General features: G+C 35.9%; 2 protein-coding genes across 3 annotated transcripts; both read left to right on the top strand.

Moving 5' to 3' along the window:
* The first annotated feature begins 65 nt into the window (after positions 1-65).
* On the top strand, positions 66-10,834 carry LOC146164171 (ras-related protein Rap-1b-like). 2 transcript variants are annotated; one of them, XM_083382659.1, is made up of 9 exons: positions 66-253; positions 1,941-2,025; positions 2,158-2,226; positions 2,444-2,500; positions 3,021-3,161; positions 4,933-5,027; positions 5,523-5,568; positions 6,148-6,276; positions 8,883-10,834. In XM_083382659.1, exons 2-8 carry the CDS (start codon positions 1,969-1,971, stop codon positions 6,229-6,231), a joined length of 549 nt encoding a protein of 182 aa, XP_083238785.1. In that variant the 5' UTR covers positions 66-253; positions 1,941-1,968; the 3' UTR covers positions 6,232-6,276; positions 8,883-10,834. The 2 variants fall into 2 exon arrangements, with proteins under 2 accessions (XP_083238785.1, XP_083238784.1); XM_083382658.1 differs by lacking the exon at positions 6,148-6,276 and adding an exon at positions 5,861-5,989 and having other exon boundaries at positions 100-253.
* Positions 10,835-11,952: 1,118 nt separating this feature from the next.
* LOC146164170 (uncharacterized) lies at positions 11,953-27,153 on the top strand. Its single transcript, XM_083380682.1, has 8 exons — positions 11,953-11,977; positions 13,178-13,399; positions 13,488-13,731; positions 14,739-14,938; positions 16,199-16,431; positions 17,391-17,556; positions 24,657-24,860; positions 26,891-27,153. Exons 1-8 carry the CDS (start codon positions 11,953-11,955, stop codon positions 27,151-27,153), a joined length of 1,557 nt encoding a protein of 518 aa, XP_083236808.1.
* The last annotated feature ends 220 nt before the right edge of the window (positions 27,154-27,373 follow it).

The raw sequence follows: 27,373 nt of genomic DNA, 5'->3' as shown, positions 1-27,373 counted from the left end.
TTCTTGTTAATGCATTTGATGCACAGTAGCACATAGTTAAAACCACTGCTCAAAATATGTGTTTTTAATATAAACTAAAATAAATTGTAAAAAAACAAAAGAAACAATTATTGCATTTAACATTTTTTTGGTAAGTAATCTCTTAATCTGTTGTAGAATACTGTAGTACATATTTATTTATTTGGAATAAACCTATTGGGATTTACATTCATCAGTTACAAAAGGCTGGAACCCTAAGTCTTAAGAGAAACTTGTAAGTAATAGTTTTCGGCGCTGGTCTAGAATCCTATCACAACGAGCATTTATATTTTGTTCATCGTTTGAGTTTGGGTAGGTTAAGCAATATTAATAAATGATAAATATAATAATTCTTGAACCACCCTCACCCAAAAACTAACCGACGCCCTAACCCGGTATTGTGCGTTGCTTTAATTTGATTCAACGCAGTGGTAGAATTCTAGACCAGCGCATAGTTTTGTACTTTGTTTGTTATTATCATTAATCCTCCTACTAAAAATTTATTTTTGGTATATTTAATTTTGGGGCCATATTATCCTAATTCAATGACTAGATCTAAATACCTTTTACCTATAAAGATAAACCACTTATTGAAGATGGTATTTTTATCCTCAATTGTTTAGTACAGCGTGGTCCAACTGCAGGCCCGCGGGCCAAAGTTGGCCCGCAAGTCCAGCTTTTTGGGCCCGTGAACTGATAGTCAGCTTTGCTTCAATCTAGCAATATCACTTCAATTTTTGTTTTTTTAATTTTTTGGTGTTGAAATTATTTCATAACTACCCTAACTGTACAAAGGTATACATTCCATAAAGTTAGTATATACGCCATAGACTATGTATAATTTGCCAGCAATAAGCCTCAAAATCGCAATTTAAAAACATTGTCTCGCAAGATAAAATAAACCTTGTTTTTGGCCCGCGATGGAAAGAAGTTGGACCACCCTGGTTTAGTAGCCCTAATTTACGTAAGTTGAATTAAAACAGAGCTGTAAAAAAGGGTGTAACTTTTTTAGTCTACTTTAATTTACCCTCATTCAAATGATTGCAAATTATGCTTTGTGACAATTTGTAAATTAATTTTCAAGGTGGTCTAACCCAGTGGTTGGGTAAAAATCCCAAAGCTTTTTTGAAAACAAACTCTTTAAAAGCGTTTGTGGAAACTAACTATTTGTGTGCTTTTAGTAAAGGATTAGAGCATTGCTCCGCAACCTATTTTTACTTGCCGCACAAACTGAGACTCTGATTCAGAGTACATTTGGGGCTTTGAAATAGCATTTAAAAAATTTTCAGCAGCCAAGTTAAAGTTATACAATGCAAACCAATGATAAGTGCAAAACTGTTAAAAAATTTCTAATGATACTACTCAATACTCAAGTATATAGCTAGCTTTCCTTTTTGCTTTAGTATTGTATTAAGATTATCAATTATTTTTTTTTAGTTTGTTCACACTAATCTCCTGGTAGTTGAGTAATTTGAAAAACATTTTGATATTTAAGACTTGCAACTAGTGGACATAATATATGTTTTAAAAGTTTTTTTGTTAAAAAACGTTCTTAAAGTTACACATTCGGATTATTACATACAATCAAGATCATTTACTTGGGGTAGATGTTTTGTGTTAATTCAACTAATTATTAAGATGTGCCTTTGGCACACAATTTGCGGAGCACTGACTGGTCGGTCTATTGTATAATCTTAAAAAATTAAAATCATATACTTATGCTAAAATATTCAATACAACATTAATAATATGTTTTGGTATTATATACTGTTTTAAGACTATATATTTTGTTTTGTCTTTTTGGGCCCAACATCTTTGTAATTTGACAATTTTAACTTTTAATAGCAGCATTAAAACGCCTTAAATATTGTAATGAATGCCAAATCAAAGCTTATTTATTTTTATGCATTGTTTTTTTTCAGATACTCTCAATCTTTAAAAACCTTTGCAATGAGAGAGTACAAGCTGGTTGTACTTGGCTCTGGGGGTGTGGGAAAAAGTGCCTTGGTATGTGTGTATTTAATGTGGTGTTTTTTTCTTGTTAATCATTTAGGACCTAAACTTAAAAGTCATAATATATAATAATTTAAATTAAATTACTGTTTTTGCAATCCATTCAAAATAAAAACTTTGTTCCAGACTGTGCAATTTGTGCAAGGTATTTTTGTTGAAAAGTATGACCCTACCATAGAAGATAGCTACAGAAAGGTAATACACTTTTAAAGTTGGTCTATTTTTAAAATTGTTGCTGTCCAACTAATCTGTTAATGTTATTAAATGTTTTTTACACAGGCAATGGCATCCATTGCAATAAGACCCCAGTAAATTGTTCACAGTGATTTAAAAAAAATAATGCTTAAAATATCTTAATTGATACATATTGCTGATGTACATATGTAAAATTATTTATCTTTTATTCATGTAGCAAGTAGAGGCAGAAAATCAGCAATGCATGTTGGAGATTTTGGATACAGCAGGAACTGTAAGTGGATAGAAAAATTTTCAATTTAATTTTAGTTTAAAAATCAGATTACAACATATTCTGTTATCCATTTTATTAAAAACTGCTGGTGATATAAAAACTAATACTTTTTAGCAACTTACTTTTTGTATTTGTAAGATTTAATATCATTCAGTGGTATACTAACTTTTAACAGGATAAATTGTGCTTATAAGCAACACAACCGTTCTGAGAATAACTGCTGTTTTTTGTAAACAAGCTTTTAGCCAATAAATATGCCAATTTTTCTGAATAACAAACAAGTTGTTAAGCAGCTATTTTGTCTGTTATTGTGTTATATTTTTGTGTTAAAAGTCATTGGTTTGTATGCAGTCTTTATTTAATTTTAACTACCGTCATAAACAGGTATTAAGTAAATATATAACCTATAAAAATTGAATAGTTGAGAGAAGACTAATGCACTAATTTACGATTCCTCATGTATTGCAAGTTTTGTAAGAATACTTTGTAAACAGCTTACAAAAGTTTTCCAATTATAAAGGAACAATTTACTGCTATGAGGGACTTGTACATGAAGAATGGTCAAGGTTTTGTGCTGGTTTACAGCATTACATCGCAGGCATCGTTTAATGATCTATCTGATCTTAGAGAACAAATTTTGCGAGTCAAGGACACTGATGAGGTAAGGGTTTTGTTAAACTTAACTTAAATAAAAAACAACATTTTCACAATAAGTTACAAGGAAGGGTGAAGATTGTCTACTGTATGTAACACTTTCTATTGTGAAACCTTTCTGTTTATATTACAAATTTTGGCTCTGCTTAACTTTCTATTTAGTTTTTGAAGAATAGTGATTAGTAGGGCAATTATTTTTTAACTTGGCAAAAAAGTGAAAATTTTGTCAGAATTTGTATGTTAAGTCAAAATATTTCAAGTCAAAATCGTTTACGAAAAACACAAAAATTGTCTCCAAAATTAACCGTTTGCTTACAATTTTATCGAAAATAAGTTTTAAATACACCCAACAGCGTATTATACATATCTGTATCTTTTTTAGAGCTATATACACGGTATAGGTTGGTAATTTGCAATTATCCCATTTCCCATATTGGCGTTATTCTAGGTTTTGTTAATTTTTTGCGATTGTTTTTACTTGTATTTCAACTAAACTGTTTACTCAATTTTTTAAAAATAATAAGCGACTTGTATTTCTATTTTTACCCCCCAGAATAACTGGTTTTTGTTTTAAGGCATGTACTTCATGAAAAATGCGTTGTTTAAATTAATGTAATTCTAATAGATCAAAATTTTTATTTTATTGGTCAAAATTTTTAGGTCTAAAAATAGGTCTGTAACGGTCTAAAATAACGACGAATAAAACCCTGGGTTAAATATTTAATCCAAACTATGTTTTACAATATGTCATATTATATATTATATATATAGGATTTTTAATGCATCTATTTATATATATGCAGGACTTTACATTAAGAGGTTTAAATTTAGTATGTACTTAGTATGCTGGGAGAATAGCCTAATGTTAACATACAACCCAAAGGACATTTGTTTACAAAGAAAAAAAATGGTTTGCTCTGGTGATTTAACCTTATTCACACAAGTTTCTTTGTGTGCATGTTGAGATAGTGTGGTTGTCAGGTGTGTGTGTGCAGTATAAAACAATTAGTGCTCTAAAATATTTTTTTTTGTTGAATTCAGTTCCATGTGGGATAATAGGTAGTTCAAGGCTTTTGTTCAATTAAAGCTGCAGAACATGGTCGAGACTTATTTCTAACTTGTTAGAACCTGTTTTAGACAGACCCAGTTCGCTTAATATATGTAAGATAAACTTTTTGTATACATTTTTTATCACATAATCACAATCACATAAGAGCGATAACATTCAATTAAAATATAGCCTACAGTGCATGATTGGCCATTTTTGTGAAAAAACTAAAATACATCATGACTTAGTGTTGAAAACCTGCTAAAGTGATTTTAACATGTTACATCTGGGCGAGCAACTTTTATCCTACAGTTTTCAATTAAAATCTTCTGGAAACCTGGTTGCACAATTGTTATGGCTTAACCATCCTATTAATTTTAAGGACTTCAATTAACACATTGTGCTTTCTATTACATTATTTAAAATAAAAATTCAATGAAACAGAGGATGTAGGTGTTACTCATCTTTCTATAACTTTTTCTATTCGGCTTTAAAATGTTTACTTCAGAGCAAAACTACACTTAAATATAGCCATCGGTTTGAACGTAAATTTCAAATGGTTTGAAGGGGGGCATTGCTTTAATTGTAAAACTTCAAAGTTGTAAAATTTGTTTGCCGGAAGAACAATTTTATAGTAGGCACAATAAGTTGTATAGCTTGTGTATTTGTGTAAGTGGCAGCAATCACAATAAATCAGTATATAATAAACTATTTAAATTGTCTTCGATAGGTACCCATGATACTGGTTGGAAACAAATGTGATTTAGAGGATGAAAGAATCGTGACTCGAGAGCAAGGTGATCAACTGGCTAAAGAATGGCGCTGGTAGGAGGATGTTGTATAATGTCATTTGAATGTTTCCTTTCAAGTCAACTTTCTTTATTTTTGATGCCACAGTTTTTAACAATTTAATCTATATTTAAATAAATAAAACTAATTGTAAAAATAAAGAAAAAACCTGACATTCCATCTTTTTTATAAGTTTACAGTTTTTAGTTTGATAGAATCATATATCTGTTGTTTACTTCTCTTTTATGAAAAATGGGAACATATATTTTTCAATGTCAAAATCCTATGTTATGCACTTTTATGACCCAACTGGTGCACCTGAAATACCAATTTAAGAATAATTTTCGAGGAAGCGACATATAACATATTTTTAGTTTAATGTAAATTAAATAAAGGAAGCATAATTTGTATTTCTACAATGGGAACGAGCATACATTTTTTCTGTTATGTAAGTTTTGATATTTAAAATATTTCTTAATAAATTTATTCTATTTTTCATTCATTTTTTAATATTCTTTGTTTTACTTTTAGTTCGTTTCTGGAAACTTCTGCAAAATCTAAAATCAATGTTGAAAATGTAAGTTGTTGAACTTAAAATGTAACTTTTTGTCTATTTTTTTAACTTAAATCAAAAGGCTGAAGATGCCTTTTTGGTGTAATTTATTATCTTAATATCCTAAACAATGACTTTGATTTAGGACAAAACTAAATAATGTTTGAGACAAATTTAAGTAATGTTTGCTTCAATTTGAAGTCATTATATATCTTGTTTATAAATATTTTTTCGTTTTTTTTTTCATTTTTAGCTCAAGTAATTTGTTACATAGTTAACGTCTCTGTAACGTGAGTTTCTTTTTGATGGTACATAGATATTTTTCGACCTTGTCAAGCAAATCAATAAAAAAACTCCCGAGCCTAAGAAGAAGAAAAAGAAGAACTCTGGCTGCACCCTCTTGTAACTTAAATGATATTTTCTCCCTTTCTACCAAATCAGCTTGGTAAGTGTAGAGACATTGCAGTGCGAGTCAGAATGCAATGTCCAGGTGTGCCCTGCCCCGGTTGTCTAGTCATCCATCCTCACTCATTCCAACGCACTCATATACGCGAATGTCGAACGTCGTTTGGATATTTTCATTAACCACGCAACAATTAACAGGTTTTCTTCGAGTTAGTCAAACAGATCAACACTAGAAATCCTCCGGACAAGCCAGACCCGGGACCCTGCTGCTCCATACTCTAAGACACAATCCATTTAGCCCTATTAATTTCGTCCCCATGTAGCGTGGTAAGTGGTGCACGTCTGACACTGATGCGTGTGCAGTACAGCGCTAGTTCTGCCTACCGTCAATGACTCACCTCCCTCTTTTTCCCACGATTAACACAACTGCAGCCATCGTTGGCAATCTCTTCGTGGTCAATGCTAACCCAAGCGCCATTGCGGTTTGCTTTATTAATAACCCCGCTTTAAAAACATATCTTCGACTGTAGTTGTAGGTGTTTTCATTTTGTCAAGTGCCACTGCATCCCTGGTAGAGTAATGTCAGACTTGATTATTGCGTAAACAAAACTCCGGAAGCGGTGGACTTTATCTAGACATAGTGGTTGTCCTGTTTCGAAATGAGCCGTTAATTGCGAAGTATGATTTTAACTAATAATATAACGTGTCACTATTTTGTTTATTGATTCGGAGGCAGAACTAACACTGGCTACCACAGTGTCATAGCATCATTTTATGTTTGTATTAAGTTGTCCATATTATACTCAGTTGCGAGCAAGATTGTGCTGAATTCAAAACAATCAACATAACGGCTAGTAACCACAACTTGTCATATGTTGTTGATCAACTCTTTTTAAACTTAAGTTGTAGCAAGTGGTGATTCAACCCTACAAGCAGTGGTGGACTTAAACCGTTATTGTCAAACTGACTTAAAATGTCGTATATTTTCTCCAGGCCTAATATTTTGTAAACAAAGTTTGTATGTGGTTTGATTGGCTTTTTACGAATGCTCATGACCTTCAACTGGTCTTGACGTCGCTCATGCACAAGGGCGTTGCGCTCCACCACTGTTGTGCACCTTTTTTTCCTTATTTTAAATGGTAAAGGGAAGAGGTACTTGTGATTTTTACAGTCTTAAAATTGTGCTGACAAATACCTTGATTTACAACGCGAACAATCACTGCTTATATTAAAAATGCATGCCCTAATTTCCTAAACTAAACATGTATGACGCTTCTAAAGTGATATGTAGTACCACTAGTAAAGCAATGTTGATCTACATAATTCTGTTTTTTTTTTCTTTCGTGTAACCAAACAATTTTGACGCGCACAATCTTGCTTGCATTTATTCGACCTCATTGGCATGGCTGCTTGATTTACTTTGATCAAACTTGTTAATGTTAAAATTGGATTTGAAAAATCTGCGTTACTTTTATGACCATGCAGGTATGCACCCAAACCCTGAAAGCAAAAGCTCGTAAATTGCTTATAAAAAACTTCAACAAAATCCAAATTTGGCTTGAATGTTCAGTAGCTCGCAGCAGGGCGTGTCACGACCTATTTGATTCTTCCACTGTAAATTGTGTCGCAATCGTGACGTTTTCAACCAGACTGCTACTGATTCGCTCTCAGTATGTTCACAAAATCCAATCCAGAATCATGTCTGTTATATATGGCTATAGTCGCGTTAAAGCTGCCTGTACATTCGTGGAAAGTTGCCATTTTCACGTGACTAGATACTAAACATCACCAGACCATTTTGGAATAACATAACCAAGTTCAGTCGCCTATTTAAAAGTAATAATAATTATCATCACCGAAAATAAAATTTTCTGCCAGAATTAAGATTGCAATATAAAACGCCTAAGTTCAAATTACAACGTTGGTTTTCCTATGTCCAATTATGTAGCCGGCACCTTCTAGTCTCTGTAAGCGCAATCGAACTTTAGTTCCAAGTGCGTCACGTTCTTCCGGTATAAGAACATGTAAATTTCTACAGAAGGTGCTGAAAGGTGTATTTAGAGACGCTCACTCATAGCCTTTTCCGGTAGATCGATTAGAGTTGGCTCCTTAGCAACGGGTATTAGCCAGACCTACTGCTGTACGGGTTAAGCGATGGGTTAATTACACGCCGAAAGGCATTTAGTGCAGTACCAACTTACAGGGCTTGTCAATCTGAGGCGTAAGTTTCCGAAACTCTATCGGCGTGTGTATGGCCTTTGCCCAAAGCGCATACTTCCTGATTATGCGAGTCCGTGCGCCCGCCACAACTCCTGCCTGGGCCAGCAGCCGCACGCCTAAGCGTGTGTGCGCGCGCGCCAGTCGTGGTGGGCCGTTTCCTGCATGTGCGCGAAAACGCGAACATCAATCAATCGCGCGCCACATCTCTATGACGTGTGATGCGATGACGTAACATCGGCGGCTGGGCAAAACGCATGAGTGATTCTATGTGTTTATTTTCTTGTCGAATACGCCTCTCGCTCTTCAGTTGAACAATTTTAAAGGAAACGTGGGCGGCATCTGCACTGTGTAATAGATTAAATATATTTCGTGATATTTACTTGATACAACCATGTTAATTCTTTTTTTAAATATGCACGGTCAAGTAACGACTATAAATGTTAAAATTTTCAAAAAAATTTCAAACGTTTAACCATTGGACATCTTTTAATGCGTTAAATTTATGGCTACCGACGTTTCCTTGTGACGATGAAGTTTATTTATTTTGTGTATGTCATCGTTAGTTGCCGCCTTACTGTAAATGTATTTTGTTTAAGTAATAAAATAACCATTAAAATATTTATGTATAGTTATTCAATAAAGCTAGGCACTGTTTACGTTTAACTACCTTCTGTTCAATGTATTTTTATATCAACATTGTTGTTCATCTGCAGGTGTCATTTTAAACTAGTTATCCCTGTAGCTGGCAGCGGTGGCGGTTACTATCGCCTAACACAAATCTCAAGTTCAACAGTCACCGAGTCAACCTAAAACTGAAGAATCACATGACTTCCGCGTCTCGCCGATTTTACTCTTCTGCTACTGCTCATACATATAACTTTTCTTTCGTAAACTTATTGTATTGTTTTTGTGCGGAATATGCCAACTATTAACCGATTTACGAATACAACTGTGGTTTACAATTAACTGCTAGGGCCAAGGTCTGATTTTGGATGTTTCCTATTAGTTTGTTGTTGTAACACGGAGTGAGATTAAACGCCTGCAATTACATTTCGTTTTCTTTTAATTTTTGGAATCTGTGTTGCCTTATGCAGCAGTAAACCACAATATGATTAATCATTGTATTTATTTTGACACTATATAAACAACTGCAATCTATATGTTACATTTTTTAAGTTTGAAATTAGTGTGTCTTTGGATTTTTGATTATATTTAATTTTCATTTGGCGACAGCTAGCTGTACTTTTTATATTGATTTAGTAATGACATTTTAATCGACATGGACCTTTCGTAGAAAGTAATAGTAATAGCGGCGATGTTTCACTGACCTCAATGTTGGCAGGTTTGACCAATTAAGGTCACGATGTAGTTGGTGCTGTAAACCTCAGCCTTTATAACCGTCTAGTCCAAATTTTTGGCACTCGAAAAATATTTTTCATAATTTGCTTATAGTCGTGTTTTGGCAGCTAGCCAGGGCCCGGGCTTGCGTCTTTATTGGTTGAATAAATTATACGTAGTATTAGACACCCATCCCTGGCGTGTTTTTCCAATATTTTTCTGTACATATTTGTGTTGTTTATGATAGGGGCTGATGTATATATGGGCAGTTCCATCGACGGCCTAGGCGAATGCTATAACCACGGCGTATCTTCTATTTGATTGATAATTAACTTGTGCATTGAATTAGAGGCCATGTCGAATATTCGAAGGATAACACAATGCAACAAATCTTAAACCATTATCTGATGTTGTGAGAAATGTTTTTTCCTCGTAATGTTGTACGTCTCATTCGTAGAAGTTTTTGCATGCTTTCAACTAACGAGGTTAACTTTTGTGACTTAATCACTTTGGTTTGGTTTATCGTGATCATAGATGCGTATTGCTAAAGCTGATTCGCTTGAATGGTAAGCGTTTCACTCCAGTTATAAAGTTTAAAGTATAAAAAGTTATATCGTTTTAACAAATAAAAGTACACCAAACACTAGCAGTGCACCGTTTAACACACGTAAAACGTAAATTCTTAAAAAAAATTAACCTTACTGCATTCAAAAATAGCCGTCACTTGTACATATACTGTTTAACGAAGTGAACTAACTGTGTTTAGATTTGTTATTTTTAGTGTAGCCTTTGGAGCAGTTTAATTAATCACACAATCATTGTTTAAAGGACATGCTGTTTTGTTTCCGGTAAAATTGTTAAATACGTTGTCCAAGACTCTTATAATTTCCCGGCCTCTATTGCTCTGCACAAGGTTAGTGTTAACGCCATACGTTTTCGTATGATTTATTTATGTAGTTGTTTCAATGAAAGTTGTCTCAGTGGACCAAGTGTTTGGGTAACTGTTTAAGTTACCGTACTCCGCTGGTGATGGAAATATTTGGGCCGATACCGTTGCCCGAAACGCATCTAAAAAGTGCGTCACACATTTATTTTATGAATTTTTTGTGTTTGTGCGTGTACGGAATTTAGGCTAATATAGGAATTTCGCTTTAACAGTTTTATTTCTTGATATGGCTGTTTGTCTATTGTTTCCTGTAGATAAGTTGCCCTAATATTGACGTGCGCCATCTCCGGTAAACGAGCTTGCACGTGAAAGTTTTGAAGCCTTTTGCCACGCTTAACAGTTATAATATTAATACCAATAATAAATTGTGCCGCCACCTTAGTAAGTCGTTTTGTCAAGCTTATTAGGGTGTGTAATATCAAAAAAATGCAGCCAGCAATAATTATATGTTAAACATTTTTTTCTATGAAATTATATTTTACTGCTTGGCATCTTTTTTGCTCTAGGTCTAGGGTCAATTTTTTACAGAAGTTGGCATGCGAGTTAAAAAATCCCGTTTTAATGTACGAAGTTCACACGATTGTTAAGTTCACACAATCTTTATTGTTGAGATTCGTTTGTTTTGCATTTTCGCAAAACAGTATTAACACAATTTTGCTCGGTTATCGGTTGTTCGTCAAACGGATTGCGCCACTAAGCAAGCCGATCTTTTTTAACAGCAGTGCTGGACTTGGGATTTCAAATTTTACGTTACAGCCAACAAAAAGTTATTTGTTATAGGTACTAACATAAACAAATCAGTAGAAATAGCATTAACAAAGACTATTCTGTTATTGTAACTGAAACATTTTCTGCAAGGTATGTAAGGCCCAAAGCGTTTTTGTTGTGAATGAATTACAAATTTGCAGTTAACGTGAACCATTTTTAACATAAAAATATCTACTCTTTGTTAAGTCATGCTATAAACCAGTGCTCCGTAACCGTTACCACTTGAGGCACTGTAGAGCTAAAACATTTCAGCGGCACACCTACAAAATATATGTCGATCTACATTCTACAATAAACAACATTAGCAAATTTCCTTGGAAGCCAAGAGAAAAACGAGCGATAATTAATAAAACGCGACGTAGGCGCCGAAAATTTTACGTGTAACATTGTTTTATCAACTGATTTCACGGTTTTGCAGATTTCCTAAAATTTTTGAAGATGGTAAAAGTCTTGAATATTGTAGGTTACCCCCTTGCAATAGCTGATGAGGACAGAGGGATTTTAATAGCACTCGAAAAATAAAACCTGACATAGGTGCTCTGTACTTTTTTGCCTAAAACTAATTTATTTTAGCTGTCAAGACTAATTATACAATCACAAATACGATAATGTATTTACAATGATATCTTATAAGTTTCAAGCGTATGGTTCATAATCTCCTATTTCACTTTGGTGTAAAGTTTAAAAACAATTGTTTGTACCCCAGGTACGGTAGTTCAGATAAAAAAAGTATGTTTGATTTCCCGGCCAAAAAAGGTAACATAAATTTAAAAAAATTATTATATAAATTTTGGAAAGTTCATAAAATAAGACCCAGGAAGGACAAATAAATACCTGACTAGATGAGATAGCCTAGGCCTATACATTTTTCGCGTTATTGCGACTGAATATATGTAAAAGTATCCTCAAAAACTTGTAACACACCGCCAGGAACGTCGCAGCACACCGGTTGCGGAGCACTGGTATAAATAACAGTTATAGGCCCTACAGTGAGGACGAAAATACTAAATAGGTTTTGCCATTTCCAGCAGCACTAAGTGGTCAATTAAATGTTGTTCAGGTCATTAAACGTACTTTACTGTTCTTGTTTATAAGGTTTATGAGCGTTTAATTATACCCCTGCCCGTATCTTGCCGCAAGCCATATGCCAAGATGGCAAACGATTAGGGTATTGGGGTAATACATAAAATATGTGACATTTAATTCATCGCGTTATTGTGAAGTAGAACGTCCAGTTTCAATTAGAACATAACGTATAGCTTAAAAATTAATGCATATTTTTGTTGTCATATATAATATGCTTTATGTCTATATATTGAGTTTTTGCGTTACAGGTAAGTAGACTGAACATACGTAAAATGTTTAACTAGGTTAAAGTAAACTAAGTTTCCTAAGATATATGATAATGTATTCAAAAAACAGTCTAGTATTAGCCTACTTGTAATAAGGAGCCAAACCAGAAGGGGGCCACGAGGCAAAGCAGTGTTCCGTATAAGAAAAATCCTACTGAGGAAATATATTGTAGTGCGCAAGAATATCTTAAAGCTGAGTAGGCAGGTCCCGTGGGAATTCATTGTTTTTTGTATTGGGTTTCAGATATATGGCAATCCAGCGATCGCGCGAAAAAACATCCGATTATTTGGGTCTAATTTCGAAAGATAGGATACATAATGCCCTATTAGCATACAATCAAGTTTCGTGAACTACTCGCTCATTGGCACTTCATTTTGGCGTCAGGATGAGTTTCCCAATTTGGGTGGGCCATTGACCACACAGCTGTCTCTGGGCAGAAATCACGTAAAAATTAGGGTTGTGGTATAATATACATCTCAAACTGCGTTTTGGTTTCATGATCCCGAAATATTATCAAATACTCCACTGGGGTTAGCCAAAAACACCATATCTAGACTTCATTAAAGAAGATTTTTTTAATTTATGTGCTACTATTTTCTTTAGGAAACTTTCTATGCCTTGAAGCAAAAGATGAGGTCTCCTTTGGTGTGGCCCCAACTCAAGTTGTATTTAACGATATCCACATCAAAGCACCTTTGATAACTCGAAGGTCCTATGACACGATAAATTTAAAGTCGTCTATGTCATTAAAAAATCGCAAGAGAAAAGCAATCAAAGAATATGCGAAATCGCTTCTTGACCAGATAGTTTTTGATGACAAAGGAAGTAAGCATTTTTTGGATTGTGCTTGCTTATAACAAGAAACGTTTTCAGCTTACCAACGTAGTTTAACGCGGTCCATTACCAATTCCAGAGATCATTCCGGGTCAGAGAGTTTGTCTTCCTTTTCAAAACAAAAAGTCTCAACGTAGCACTGAAAGTTATCTTAAAAGCGCCTACAAGGTGAGCGATTTTCTGCCTAAAACGCCCCAACCGAACATATACATAGTAAGGGCAATGCGACAAATCATTCGCGGTGAATTTATGGAAAAAATGGGAAAACTTTCTTCAAAGCCTCGTGTGATTCCACCGGACAAGCATTGGCGTGTGGACTATAGGTAACAATAAATTTTGTCAGTTTAATATACGATCTCAAGTAAAGTAAACGGTTGTGTAGTAAAATTAAAAAGCAACTATTTTATTTATTTATGTAAACCAGTCCTGGGCAAAATACAGCATGCGGTCCGGGTTCGGCCCGCCAGGCAACTTTAATCTGTCCCATGGCCTAATTTCAATAAAGCCTTTTTCTTGTTATTCGTGCTATTTGACGACGCACTTGCAACTGTTTGTTGTTACCAAATTTGAATTAATTTGTTTTGCGACGAATTCTTTTAAACGCCAAATACTATATACATATATATTGGAACATTTCGTTATATCGTTAATGATACGTCCTTGCGCAACTTTAAAATCGAATTAAACAGGCACATCGCCCGTGGTGAAACGACCTGCGCAATCAATATTGCGGTAAACAAAAGGGGCCGGCCAAACCAGAACTATAAATTTTGTAAAGGTACCGAAATAGAAAAGTAAATTAAATCTTTGGTGTAAAACAAAAAAAAGGTATTGGGCGGAAATTCGCAAACAGACGTGATGATATTTTTGGCGAGTAATATTTAGTCCGGGCGACTAATGATAGATGAACACTCGCCCAATCAAAAAGAGTAAATTTTAATTCACTTGCCCAATCGAAAAGAGAAAATTTAAATTCCTGTTTTGTTGAAATTATTTTTTAACTACCCGTTTTTTTAAAATATGTGTGCGATATTACGGGATGCTTGTTTTATGACGTAAATAAGTGACGTCATCTCTAACATATTTTCATTCTCCAGCCAAAATTTGCAAGTTCGACACTCTTATGTACCCGGCCCGCCACAGCATTTTCTGTTTCTCATGCGCTGTAAAAAATAATTGCTTAACCCTGATCGATGCAAACAATTGTCAATATTCTATTGAATGAAATTATTGTAACGCCATTCAATTTATAAAAACTTTAATAAACAGTAGTATTTTTCGTATCCTATACTTTTTGTGCTTCTTACATTAAAACCTAAACCTATTTCAGTCACGAAAACAACAGTTTCATTGACTTGGGAACTGAGTATGATTTGGACAATAAGAGCTTCACAATTGTGGCCTTGATTCGCCTTCGCCCAATTCGCCCAAACAAAAGCAACAAGGACAAAAATCGAGGAGCCAGGATTCTCTCAAAGCGCGACAAGGAAAATCGTGGCTGGGAGTTTGTGTTTCCGAGCTACTACACGCGTAATTAACCTTATGAATTGTGTATTTACATAAAACCCAAACATAAAATGTAAAATTCAATAATTTTTAAAAGCGACAAAACTAGCATAACCAAATTTCTATCCTGACACACATTTGCCTCTCATTAAATTTACTTGTGCTGTCACTAAGCGTGTTTATGCAACAGGGGACGTTGCGCGTTATTTTGCACAATGTGCGCAAAAATGTGCACGCCAAAATGTGCAAACTGCCTTAAAAAATGTGCGCACTTTTTTTTACAATGGGACATTTTTAAGTTAGAGTTAGATTAAGAGTTTTTGGAGTTAGAGTCAGAGTCAGAGTCAGAGTCAGAGTCAGAGTCAGAGTCAGAGTCAGAGTCAGAGTCAGAGTCAGAGTCAGAGTCAGAGTCATAGTCATAGTCAGAGTCAGAGTCAGAGTCAGAGTCAGAGTCAGAGTCAGAGTCAGAGTCAGAGTCAGAGTCAGAGTCAGAGTTAGCTAAACTTTGTAGGCTACTTTAAGTCTAACTCTAACCTAAAAAAGAGTGCGCGCATTTTTGAAGCCAGTTTAATATGTGCGCACATTGTTAAAAAACAGTGCGCACATTTTTGAAGGCAGATCAAAATGTGCGCACATTGTTAAAGAAAAGTGTGCACTTTTTTGAAGGCAGATTAAAATGTGCGCACATTGTTAAAGAAAAGTGTGCACTTTTTTGAAGGCAGATTAAAATGTGCGCACTTTGTAAAAAAAATTGATTTTGAAGCTATTTTAAAATGTGCGCAGATGTTTTGCACATTTTGGCTTACACATTTTTGCGCACATTGTGCAAAAAATGTTCACATCCCCGTCTCTGTTCATGGGCTTGCTTGCATTATTGCGGAAAAAAACCCAATAATTGAAATAAGTATTTGGCAATATTAAAAACTATTTTTGTGGAAAGAAATATTTAATAAAATACGAATCTCAACAGAGTAAACAGTTTGATCAGTGCTTCTCAAACTGGCTCCACGTATATATGCTATAGTCCTGATAGCCGTAAAAATGCAAAGGGTTTGTAATCTTTTTAAATTTAATACCTGGTAAAACCTATGATAAAAAATATTACATTTCTCAGTTATGTGTAGGTAGGCCTATAGATTTGGTACTTATATGAGAAATTATTTTATAGCAATGTTTTAATTTTTCTGTTTTAAATAATAATAATGGGGGTTTCCACTAGCTTAAAAAAGCAAAAGGGCCGCCACCGCTATTTGAAAAAGTTTGAAATCACCGTTCTTTATTTAGAAACAATTTCGTTCTACTCCAACACGCAACCCGGCCATATTGACTATGGTAAATCGTCGATCCCAGAGCACCAGTGGACTTTGGTCGGCATCGTGTTCGACCGAGACACTTACAACTACGACGTGGCCCACATTACGCCCTACATCGACGGGCTTCCGGACGGGCGCGGTACCTTCATGCAGGTGCTCGGAAACCTCTCAAGCGATGCGCACCTTACTGTTGGACACGCCAGGGTATTGTAAAACACCGGTTTTGAAAATTTTGTTGTGGGAAATGGGAGTGTTTCACTACGTTGAAGCTGTAACTGCTGTGTTGTGATTAGTGCAATATTCAGTATAGACTAAATACCCGGTTAGTGCAATATTCATTATAGACTGAATACACTATACCCTAAATACCTGGCGTTGCACAGATTAAATACACTATATTTACTAGGAAAGAACTACTGACGTTTATACCGGCTATGTAGATCAATTAAAACTGCAATAACTGGCAATTTGCGAAATCTACCTGAATTTTGCGTGGGGTAAACAAAATGAAACAATTCAGCGTGCAGTGGTACTTTTTATCAATATTGCACACTACATGTATAACATGCCAGTGTAACTTTGTTGTAACCTCGTGTTATAGCCGATACTTATGAAATAAATGAATGTCACGGATCGCGTAACATCTTCGTCAGAGGGCTAAATGATCCAAATTTTTTTTCAAATGGCATACCATTCTTAGGTATGTCTATAAACGTTAAATTTCGTGACGCAACATGTTAAAAATAGATAGGGTAAATAGATATTTGATAACATGTGATATGTTTTTTAAATTTTGCAATGCTCGGAAAACATGTATGACCTTCATTGTAAAACAGCAAAGACGCTGGTCGTCCGTTGACTGTCTATCACTTTGTGTCCGAAGTGAGTTAACTAAAATGCTTTCCACAATAGGTATACAAATCACAAAGCCATTAAGCTGTGGTCAATAATTTTTAGCTAGAGCGATTATGTTTTTTGACTTGGTAAAAAATGAAAATCTGTCACCCGTTTAAAAGTGAAAATTGCTTCTACAAATCTCTACAAAAATAAATATATAGATAAGATCATTGTAAGCAAGTATCGTTTCGCACAATTTGCAGATTGTAGAGTAAACCGCATATAGTAATCGCAGAGTAAATTGTATAACCATTGTTACTTGTCAGGATGAAGACGGGTTGCTGCGTGATGGACGGAGAGACTTTAGATTGCCGGGAAATCCTCGATACGACCCTCATTTTCATGGTGACATCAGGGACGTGTTTATCTGGAAGCGTGCTTTAGAAAAACAACAACTACGAAGACATGCTGCTGGGGTTCTGCGTAGCATAGGTTAGCTTGGCCAATAATACACTACTATATATACGCTATCCTATTTGTTTGTTCAAATAACACACAGACTATAGTTTACGTCAATAGACCAATTACAAGGCGTTGACTATAGACCCCGGGCCAGAGGTAGCCAACCAACCTGCGTTCACACCTCATCCATTCTTAGAAGCAAATATCATCCAGTTTATTTCTTACTCACTCACATACCTTTGCTTAACTAGAATTATAATAAAAGTTGCACACTAATAATATTGAGTAGAATATATTGACACTAATTCTTACTCACACTGGGAATTTGTGCAATAAAATTCACCATGCTGTCTACAATTTATTGACATAATTGTACAAAAAGTCTTTGGATCTGAGTCGGAACCGGAAATCAGCAATTCGTGATTACACTGGTCAACAGCAAATTTTAAACGGATATGTGACAGATTGATTCGTAATGTGTTTTCGGCGCTAATTCTAAAAATTCCCTTCTTTTTTTCTAGCACAACAGTTTTTTTGAAATATTTGCAATTTATTTTTTTCGATATTTTGCTGTATTATTTATATAGGCCCATTGCACATTGTGACATACTTCAACTATAGTGTGACTCACGCACCTTACAATCTGATTTTTTAATGATATTTCTAAAAAAAACAGTTAGGGAAAGATCTTTTATTAACGTTTTTTGTAATTAAGTAGTTAATTTTCAGATGTAAAATCACTTCCTGAGCTGAGTATAAATGTTGTTCAAACAAGTTCTCATAGCACTACAGCAGAACAAAAACAAAACGAATAAATGTTCGGTAGTGCCAGATTTTAATCAGTAATGTTGTTTCTTTTCCTTTTTAAATTTGATTGACCACAGACAAGCAATAACACTTCAGATATAAGTTGGACAATTGTACTTAAGCTGTTAGATTTAGCAATAAGACCTGTACCACACAATGCCCCAATGCGAGTTTCACTTCCTCCTCATGGAAGTCTTGAATTGTCCCTGATAAAGTTTAAGATGTTGGTGAATGGAGTTAATAAGAACAAAACATAAGTTCAAAACCAATTATGTTCACCAGACAGATTTAAACAACCTTGCTGTAGATGCATGTTTTCAAAATAAAAGTCATAACTACTTGTATGGGGATTAAAAAACAACAACTTGCTTGAGATTTATGTCGTAATAAGACAACGGAAATAAAACTTAGACAACATGCAGAAGATTGTCCTTTTTGGTACAGCAGCCGTGCTACTAACTGCATCACCAAGAGACAATAAGCCTATAAGGAACTGTAAGTGGCTAATATCACAAACGTTACACCCCTTGGAAAATCGTTTTGCTATAGAAATAAAAAAGTGGGGTTCTATGTTTAGCATTCCTCTACGAAAAGTTTTCACTACTAAGCTAAACAAAACGATAGGAATCTTAATGGAACAAAATATTAGTAAAATTACAAAGGATGCACAATGTAAAAACGTGGAATTACGCGCTTGGCTGGCATTAGTGACTGTGTGCTAACTTTTTAGAAAATGCAAATTGCATTATTTTACGGTCGGTGTTGATGATCTGCTTAGCTTAGGATTTAGATGGGTTATGCACTCAAAATGCATTTTTTCACACTTAGTTGAACTTATTACCAGAAAACATGGGTTCAGTTAGTGACGATGAACAACAACGATATTTTAAGCTATAAAACCCCGTCACCAAGGATTTTATAAAGGGAAATGGTTGAAAATTCCATCATAGAAGTACTATTGTGGTGAATCGAGTTATGTGCAGTGGTGGGATTCAGCCGGTTCGCCCCGGTTCTATAGAACCTTGTCGCGAAATTTTATGAGATCAGCGAACCGGTTAGCATTACTGGTAACTGTCACAGGATTTTTGCATTTTATCTCATACATTGATTTTTAAGATCCCAGTAGCTCACGTGATTTTTTTTCAAATGTTCCATGGTCAAGGTCGCACGTGACACTGTCACTAACAGTCATACATTGTGTTAATTTTTATAATTGTATAATTTTCCTAATTGTAATTGTTTGTCTGAAAGTCTAATTGTTGCGTCATAAGTACAAGTCATGAGACGACTGCTGCTTTTTAGTGTGGCTGTTAGCAGTGATGGGATTCAGCCGGTTCGCAACATTCGCTGGAACCTGGGTTGCATTCTGTTGTTGCAACTATATTAGTTATTTGCTGAAAAATATGACATTTTGAAAAAGAACCGGCTGAAATATATGACTTTTGTGATAGAACCGGCTGACATTAAAAATTAAATCCCACCACTGGTTGTGTGTATAAAAAATTTATATGTCAGACGATTTTAAGGCCATGTATCACAGCTGTGCGTTGTTTTCAAAGCTTTTTTTTCGGAAAATTAAATAGGCGATATCTTAAAAATTGTGACTTGCTAGAGAAAAACTAAAGTTATATTCGGAATCAGCGTGAAAAATAAATCTAACGTGAAATATTCACATTCCCGTTTAGAAAAAAAGTGAAAATTTGTTGACCAGTGTTATCATTACGACTATACCCGGACTTTGTTACGTTCCATATAGCGTATTTTTCCTAAACTTTAGCAAGAGGGGCCACAAAGTTCTAAATGTCCTTTGAACATAGGCCACACACTTATGACAGATTGAGAACTAGGGCTGCGGAGTCGGAGTCGAACTCGATACTCGACGGAGTCGGTGTGTTTTGTTGGAAGTGGACACGGGACTTGGGACTCGACTAAGACAAGCCGGACTCGGGACTCGACAAAATCGCACATTTTGCCGGAGTCAGAGTCGGGTTTGGGAGTCGAACTCGGGTGTATTTTATTGGCCGGAGTCAGAGTCGGGAGTTGGCGTCGGGTTATTTTTAACCGACTCCGCAGCCCTGTGGAGAACCACTGTCTTAACCCATAATATTCAAAACTTTGTGTGACCCACGACGTCCTGTCCTAACCCATTACTTATAAGCCTATAACCTCTAAATTAAGCCATTAACTTTCAACCTGAATACCTGCTTGACGCCATGGCCCTAGACCAGTGTTTCCCAACCTTTTTGACACTAGTGCCCCCTTGGGCTTGCTATTATTTCATATCGCCCCCCTCATCTCGCTTTACAGTAAAGTATTATACTAATCGTTGCCTAACATCATATTGTCTTCACTTTCGTTTCGATAAGCTATCAGTCTTATTTTTTTAGGTTGTCTAACATACATACACTATAGGAATTTATGGATACAATAATTCACCAGGTTATGTTATTACCAGGAAAAAAACAACTTTCTGCACCAGAACTTTAAATCAGGGGTCGGCAACCTTTTCTTGTCATGGGCACCAATCAAACCTCAGAAAGGTCTCTGCGGGCGAGAGGGGTTGGTAGCCGAGGTCGCATATACGGGCGTTGATGTCGCATATACGGGCGATTGTTGGTCGCATATACGGGCGTTCGCATAATGTCGCATATATGGGCGAATTTCTCTACCGAACATACTGTGTGGTGTAAGGCGTCGGAATGGCGTTCTATCAGATTTTAGTAGGCCATTATGAAGTGTTTGTGTTGCCTGATAGTTATGACGTCATATCATGTCTTCATCGTAACGTCACACTCATTAAGTGCTGTAGTAAATAGCTCATATTTGGCTAGGTCGCATATACGGGCGAATTTCTCTACAGAACATACTGTGTGGTTTAAGGCGTCAAAACGGCGTTTGAATAAATTTTAGTTGGCCATTATAAAATGTTTGTGTTGCCTGACAGTTATGACGTCATATTATGTCTTCATCATTACGTCACACAAATCTAGTGGTGTAGTAAATTACCCATATATTTGGCTAGGTCGCATATACGGGCGTTCGCATAATGTCGCATATACGGGCAAATTTCTCTACAGAACATACTGTGTGGTTTAAGGCGTCAAAACGGCGTTTGAATAAATTTTAGTTGGCCATTATAAAATGTTTGTGTTGCCTGACAGTTATGACGTCATATCATGTTTTCATCGTAACGTCTCACTCATTAAGTGCTGTAGTAAATAGCTCATATTTGGCTAGGTCGCATATACGGGCGTTCGCATAATGTCGCATAAACGGGCGAATTTCTCTACAGAACATACTGTGTGGTTTAAGGCGTCAAAACGGCGTTCGAATAAATTTTAGTTGGCCATTATAAAATGTTTGTGTTGCCTGACAGTTATGACGTCATATTATGTCTTCATCATTACGTCACACAAATCTAGTGGTGTAGTAAATTACCCATATATTTGGCTAGGTCGCATATACGGGCGTTCGCATAATGTCGCATATACGGGCGAATTTCTCTACCGAACATACTGTGTGGCGTAAGGCAGTGGTCGGCAATCGCCGGTCCGCGAGGAGTTCGTTACCGGTCCGTAGCAGGGTTGCCAGATTGAATTTTGATTTAAATCCAAACTGTACGTAGGAAAAAAGCACAAAAACAATTAAATGCATTTTTATATTTAAAACACATTAATTTTCGTTTAAATATAGTCCATGGTTGACCGGTATGGTGAAAATAAGAATTAGTATCAAGCTCTTGTAATGTTCTAACTACGTGTAATGTGGCCATATCTTTTTTTTTGAGTTACATATATAAACAACATCCCATAATGAAATGATTTATTTTATTGATATTTAAATAGGCAAGGTTTCAAAAAAAAACATAGGCTCTATGGCTATGAATTTTGATTAGTGTTAGCAAGCCTCTATAAAATGACAGGAAAAAGCCAAAAAGCTGAATGTATTTTCTGACATTTTACGTATGTCTTTTCTATACTTTTCAGATGTACTTTTGTCAAAAAAGGAACTAAAATACAATATTATAATACAAAGTGTGACTTCTTACAAAGGAATTGTCTAAATACAGCGGCTTGAAATAAGCCGCGGACTGGGTTCAATTGCTTGGCGGACCAGATCCCCCCCCGCGGGTTTCATTAAGTTCAATAATTCCTAGAGGGAGCATCTCGTTGCGGCAAAACAAGCTTAAAGTTCGCATTGCAAAAAATTGTAATACATTTCCTTTATGGACATTTGTTTATATTGAAGGCCGGTCCGCGACAAAACTACGGGGCCGCAGTGCAAAAAAGGTTGCCGACCCCTGGTGTAAGGCGTCAAAACGGCGTTCGAATAAATTTTTTAACTTAAAATTAAATAAATTCATTTTTTATTTTCCTAATCCTTCTTGTCACTTCAGTCGCGGTCCTCAATAGAACCATAATAAAAAAATCTAATGGCCAACTAAAATTTATTCGAACGCCGTTTTGACGCCTTACACCACAAAGTATGTTCAGTAGAGAAATTCGCCCGTTCATGCGACACTATGCGAACGCCCGTATATGCGACCTAGCCAAATATGAGCTATTTACTACAGCATTTACTTGAGTGTGACGTTACGATGAAGACATGATATGACGTTATAACTGTCAGGCAACACAAACACCTTATAATGGCCTACTAAAATCTGATAGAACACCGTTCCGACGCTTTACACCACACAGTATGTTCGGTAGAGATATTCGCCCGTATGTACGACATTATGCGAACGCTTGTATATGCGACCTTGCCAAATATATGGGTAATTTACTACACCACTAGATTTGTGTGACGTAATGATGAAGACATAATATGACGTCATAACTGCAGGCAACACAAACATTTTATAATGGCCAACTAAAATTTATTCGAACGCTGTTTTGACGCCTTAAACCACACAGTATGTTCAGTAGAGAAATTCGCCCGTATATGCGACATTATGCGAACGCCCGTATATGCGACATAGCTAAATATATGGGTAATTTTGCTACACCACTATATTAGTGTGACGTAATGATGAAGACATAATATGACGACATAACTGTCAGGCAACAAAAACATTTTATAATGGCCTACTAAAATCTGATAGAACGCCATTCCGACGCCTTACACCACACAGTATGTTCGGTAGAGAAATTCGCCCATATATGCGACATTATGCGAACGCCCGTATATGCGACATCTCCTCCCGTATATGCGACCTACAAGCGCCCGTATATGCGACATAAACGTCCGTATATGCGACCTCGGCTACCAACCCTGATGCTGCGGGCCGCACAAAATGTTAACTAAGAATTGTGTTATTGGAATGTTAGAACAATTGTGAATCAGGCGGACCTCGTTTTTTTTCATCTATACTACCAATGAAAAGTGTAATAAAGCTAGTTTGAGGAAACGCGATAACCTTAGTGTTTATAGATAGTGTAATTCAGTGTTTGTTAAGCTCTTTAATTCCTGGCGAGCGAAGCGGGCGCGATTTTTTGGGGGTATACCAACATTTCTTTTATTTTTTATTTATTTTTTTTTTTTATACCAACATTTCTTTTAAATTTCGTGCTAGTATTCATTACATTGCCGAAAAAAATAAAAAAATGTAAAAAAATATATGTGTAATATTTTTGAATACGTTTTCCGTTTGTCCGCAACGGTAAAAAGCGCTGCTATTGGAAAGACAGCATCAAAATGTAGACAAACTTGACGTAGAAAGATGATTGGCGCGAAGTGCGAAAAATTTTTGCCTGTACTAAGTTAAAATAGTCAAAAAGTATTTAAAATGGACTCGTGTCTAGTTGTCAAAGAGGTGGCGATCCGTAAGTTGGCGACCCCTGCTTTAAATATACAAACATATTGCCGCGTATAAAACTGTGAAACGCAACAACTTTACATAAGAAAGTCAATTATTACGTAACAATGGTCGGAAAACTACTACAAGTCCGCAGTACGAGGTTAAAAGTTACCTACAGTCCTGTTTCTTACTATTTTTATGTAAACTTTTTATAAAATTTAGCCTAGGTACTTTTATGTAACGCCCCCTTATGTGCATTCATCGCCCCCCAAATTAGAAACAGACCCAAAACGCCCCCTTGTAACTCGCCAACGCCCACAAGGGGGAGGTACCGCCCACGTTGGGAACCTCTGTCCTAGACGAAAATCACTGAACTCCTTACGAATTACCCAATCCCTCAACCGTTTTTGTAAATTTGCGTTTGTGACCGTTGGAAATATTGTAGGTTTGTGTTTCCTTGCAATGTGTGTCTCTGTCATGACGTTTTAAAGGCCAAAAAATAATGTCCTCGAACATTTAACAGGTAGAAAACCGAATCCATGTCCACTTGGTTACGAGGAACTCGATTGCAAGTGTTATCAAGTTTTTGACGACGTAAAAACGTTTGCAATGGCAGAAAATACTTGTCACCACGAAGGAGGAATGCTAGCAATGCCAAAGACCGAGAAGATACAAGACTTTGTAGAAATTCTAATGCAGCAATCGAACATGTGGTCGTTTTGGATTGGTATGCGTATTAAGCATATATAGTATTATTGGTTGTATATATAGTAGTTACCCCAAAAGTCAACGGGTCCTGAAAAATAATATGGTATTGGCTCTCAGTCAAGCCCCTAACCCTGTACTTTTTACGAAACCATGATTATGGACTGAAATTTACATATCTAATTCAATATTGGTATTATCTTCAATTTTTACTCTCCGCTGTATATGCCTTAAACCAGGGGTGGGCAACCTAAGACCCGCGACCCCAATCCCAGAACGCCAACGTAGGCTAAATCACCCGGGCTGACCCGCCGCCTTCTTCTAAACTAGGCACGATACACTATTTTGGCTATATCACAAACACTAATTCGCCATTCGCGAATCCTATTTGACTTTCTTGGTTGTTTGCAGGAACCTCTACATCTACAGCCAAAGGGCCCTACGCATATCACAACTCCAAGTAGTATATAAAATGTTTTAAATATGACATAACAATGCCCTATTTAAATTAGCTTTAATCCTGTATAGCAGCATAGAGCACTAATATTAGTGCTCTATGATAGCAGTGTTTTTTCCTTTTTTACTTGGTGGCGCACCTAGAGACATTTTAAAACGTCGCGGCGCACCTTGCGAGTGAAGCGAGCGCGAAATTTTTTAGGTGTACCGGTATTTATTTAAAATTGCTTGCAATTTTTTGTTATATAGGCTTTATAGTTGCATATCTTTAAAGGGACTCTACTAGCCTTGAAACCAAAATAAGAACAACAGCAACTTCGGAATAAAAGACAGTAATAATGCCTATAGAACCTCTTATCTAACCCAAAGCCCCACCTAGAACTATCACCAACTCCCTTAATATTTTCAACCCAAACCCAATTTCTAACACCACAAACTACCCGCCCATAAGCCCAAACAGGGGCAAAAAATCTAGGGCCAAAACAGCGGCCGCCAAATGTCGACAGCAAACGGCTAATGCCAGACAGGTGTTCCCCAATCATCCAATACCCTTTCCCTACAATGTTGTCCATTTAAGTATTTTTCCGATTAATTTTGGACTTATTTCGACATGTTTAGGATCTTATGTATAGACTATTTTAGATGTTATTCTGACGTGGCTATTACTACGCAGTTGGCGTTATTATTTCGGTGGTCTTAATACTACGGTATTATAGATTATCTGATTTAGATGCTGTTGCTTTGAAGGTCTTATTGTGTTTTGTACTTAAAATTACTGTGGAATCTATGAGCTAAGCATAATAGGAAAGTAAAATATCACAATATTTTTCCTTTTGCTCGCGGCGCACCTGGAAACCTTTCATGGTGCACCAGTGCTGCTGTATAGGTACGCTTTGATATTAGGGCTGCGGAGTCGGTTAAAATAGCCCAAATCCAGAGTTTGACACCGGCTCTGCAGCCTATATTCCACCCATTTACGTAATACTGCACATACGCACGTCAAACTCGGTTAGTATATAAACCGACTCCGCCTCCTCAGCCCAGGTAAACAGTAGCCTGTAATGAGATAAAGAGCACTATAGTAGCCTACTTCTAGTAAATACATACTACAACCAAACTTGATCTTGAAAATTAGAATTACCTGATTCTAGAAAACCAGAACTTGAACTAAAATGATACGCTTAACTATCCACAATCAATTTGATTTAAATCGCAATTTATTCCCATACGAATGTGAATGGTTAATGTTTGTGTGCTAATTTTATATATTTTAGAATAGCATAATAATTGCTTTTCAGACTGTACAATTTACCAACAAGTCGTTTCAAGCATTTTTAGTAAAATCTGAGTTAAAGTACGCAAGTAATTCACAAACATGATTAAAATTAGAATTAGCCGCATTTTGCTTAAATTTAGAATTAGCCGCAATTTAGTGAATTAGAAAACTAGAGTTATCAAGTTGTAAAAGTCGGGCCACAACTAACCAAAATCTTTTGACTCGGGTAAACTATAATGAATACAAAATACGTGCAGCTAAGTAGGCCTAGGCCTACATAAAAAAATACTAGGAATAACAACCTAAATTTATTGCTCAAGGTCTCGACGATCGACTACAGGAGAATATTAAAGTGTGGGGAGATGGCAAAGAATTGCGTTACAATCAACGCAAGCCGCAATTTAACAAGTTTCCGAGGGGAAGCCCCGACAAACAATATCATACTGAGGATTGCGTCGAAGAGCTAAAGACGAGGGTAGAATTCTTGTGGAATGACGAGAACTGCAGAAAGCTAAATGCCTACATTTGTGAGGTGCCTAATGGTAAACCGTTATGCAATTTTGAACAAGTTGGTACTGCGTGAAATAACCGTCGACTAAAGTTACATTCAATTTAATGTAAAATACACTTAGCGTTGTGACAATATGAACTTTGAAATGATGAAGCTGTTTTTAATGGAGTCAGATAGTACGTGGATCAGTGTTCCGTTGAACCGAATAAAAGTTTAGCTATATTAGGCCAAATCTTTTCAAAAATATAACAATTCAAGTCATTAGTTGCCCAAGTTAATTATTAGAACAAGC

This window comes from Ascidiella aspersa, chromosome 2 (genome assembly GCF_963924565.1).
Source record: "Ascidiella aspersa chromosome 2, kaAscAspe10.2, whole genome shotgun sequence".
Classification (NCBI taxonomy): Eukaryota; Metazoa; Chordata; class Ascidiacea; order Phlebobranchia; family Ascidiidae; genus Ascidiella; species Ascidiella aspersa.
The sequence above is the reverse complement of the archived record's forward strand: the minus strand, read 5'-3'. Positions and strand labels throughout refer to the sequence as shown.

Coding starts and splice junctions, on each gene's coding strand:
- LOC146164171 (XM_083382658.1), top strand. CDS start 1,969: ATGAGAGAGTACAAGCTGGTTGTACTTGGCTCTGGGGGTGTGGGAAAA. Junction 2,026..2,157: donor GTGTGGGAAAAAGTGCCTTG/GTATGTGTGTAT, acceptor ACTTTGTTCCAG/ACTGTGCAATTTGTGCAAGG. Junction 3,162..4,932: donor GAGTCAAGGACACTGATGAG/GTAAGGGTTTTG, acceptor TGTCTTCGATAG/GTACCCATGATACTGGTTGG.
- LOC146164170 (XM_083380682.1), top strand. CDS start 11,953: ATGTTTGATTTCCCGGCCAAAAAAG. Junction 14,939..16,198: donor GTTTCCGAGCTACTACACGC/GTAATTAACCTT, acceptor TTCTTTATTTAG/AAACAATTTCGTTCTACTCC. Junction 24,861..26,890: donor CATGTGGTCGTTTTGGATTG/GTATGCGTATTA, acceptor TTATTGCTCAAG/GTCTCGACGATCGACTACAG.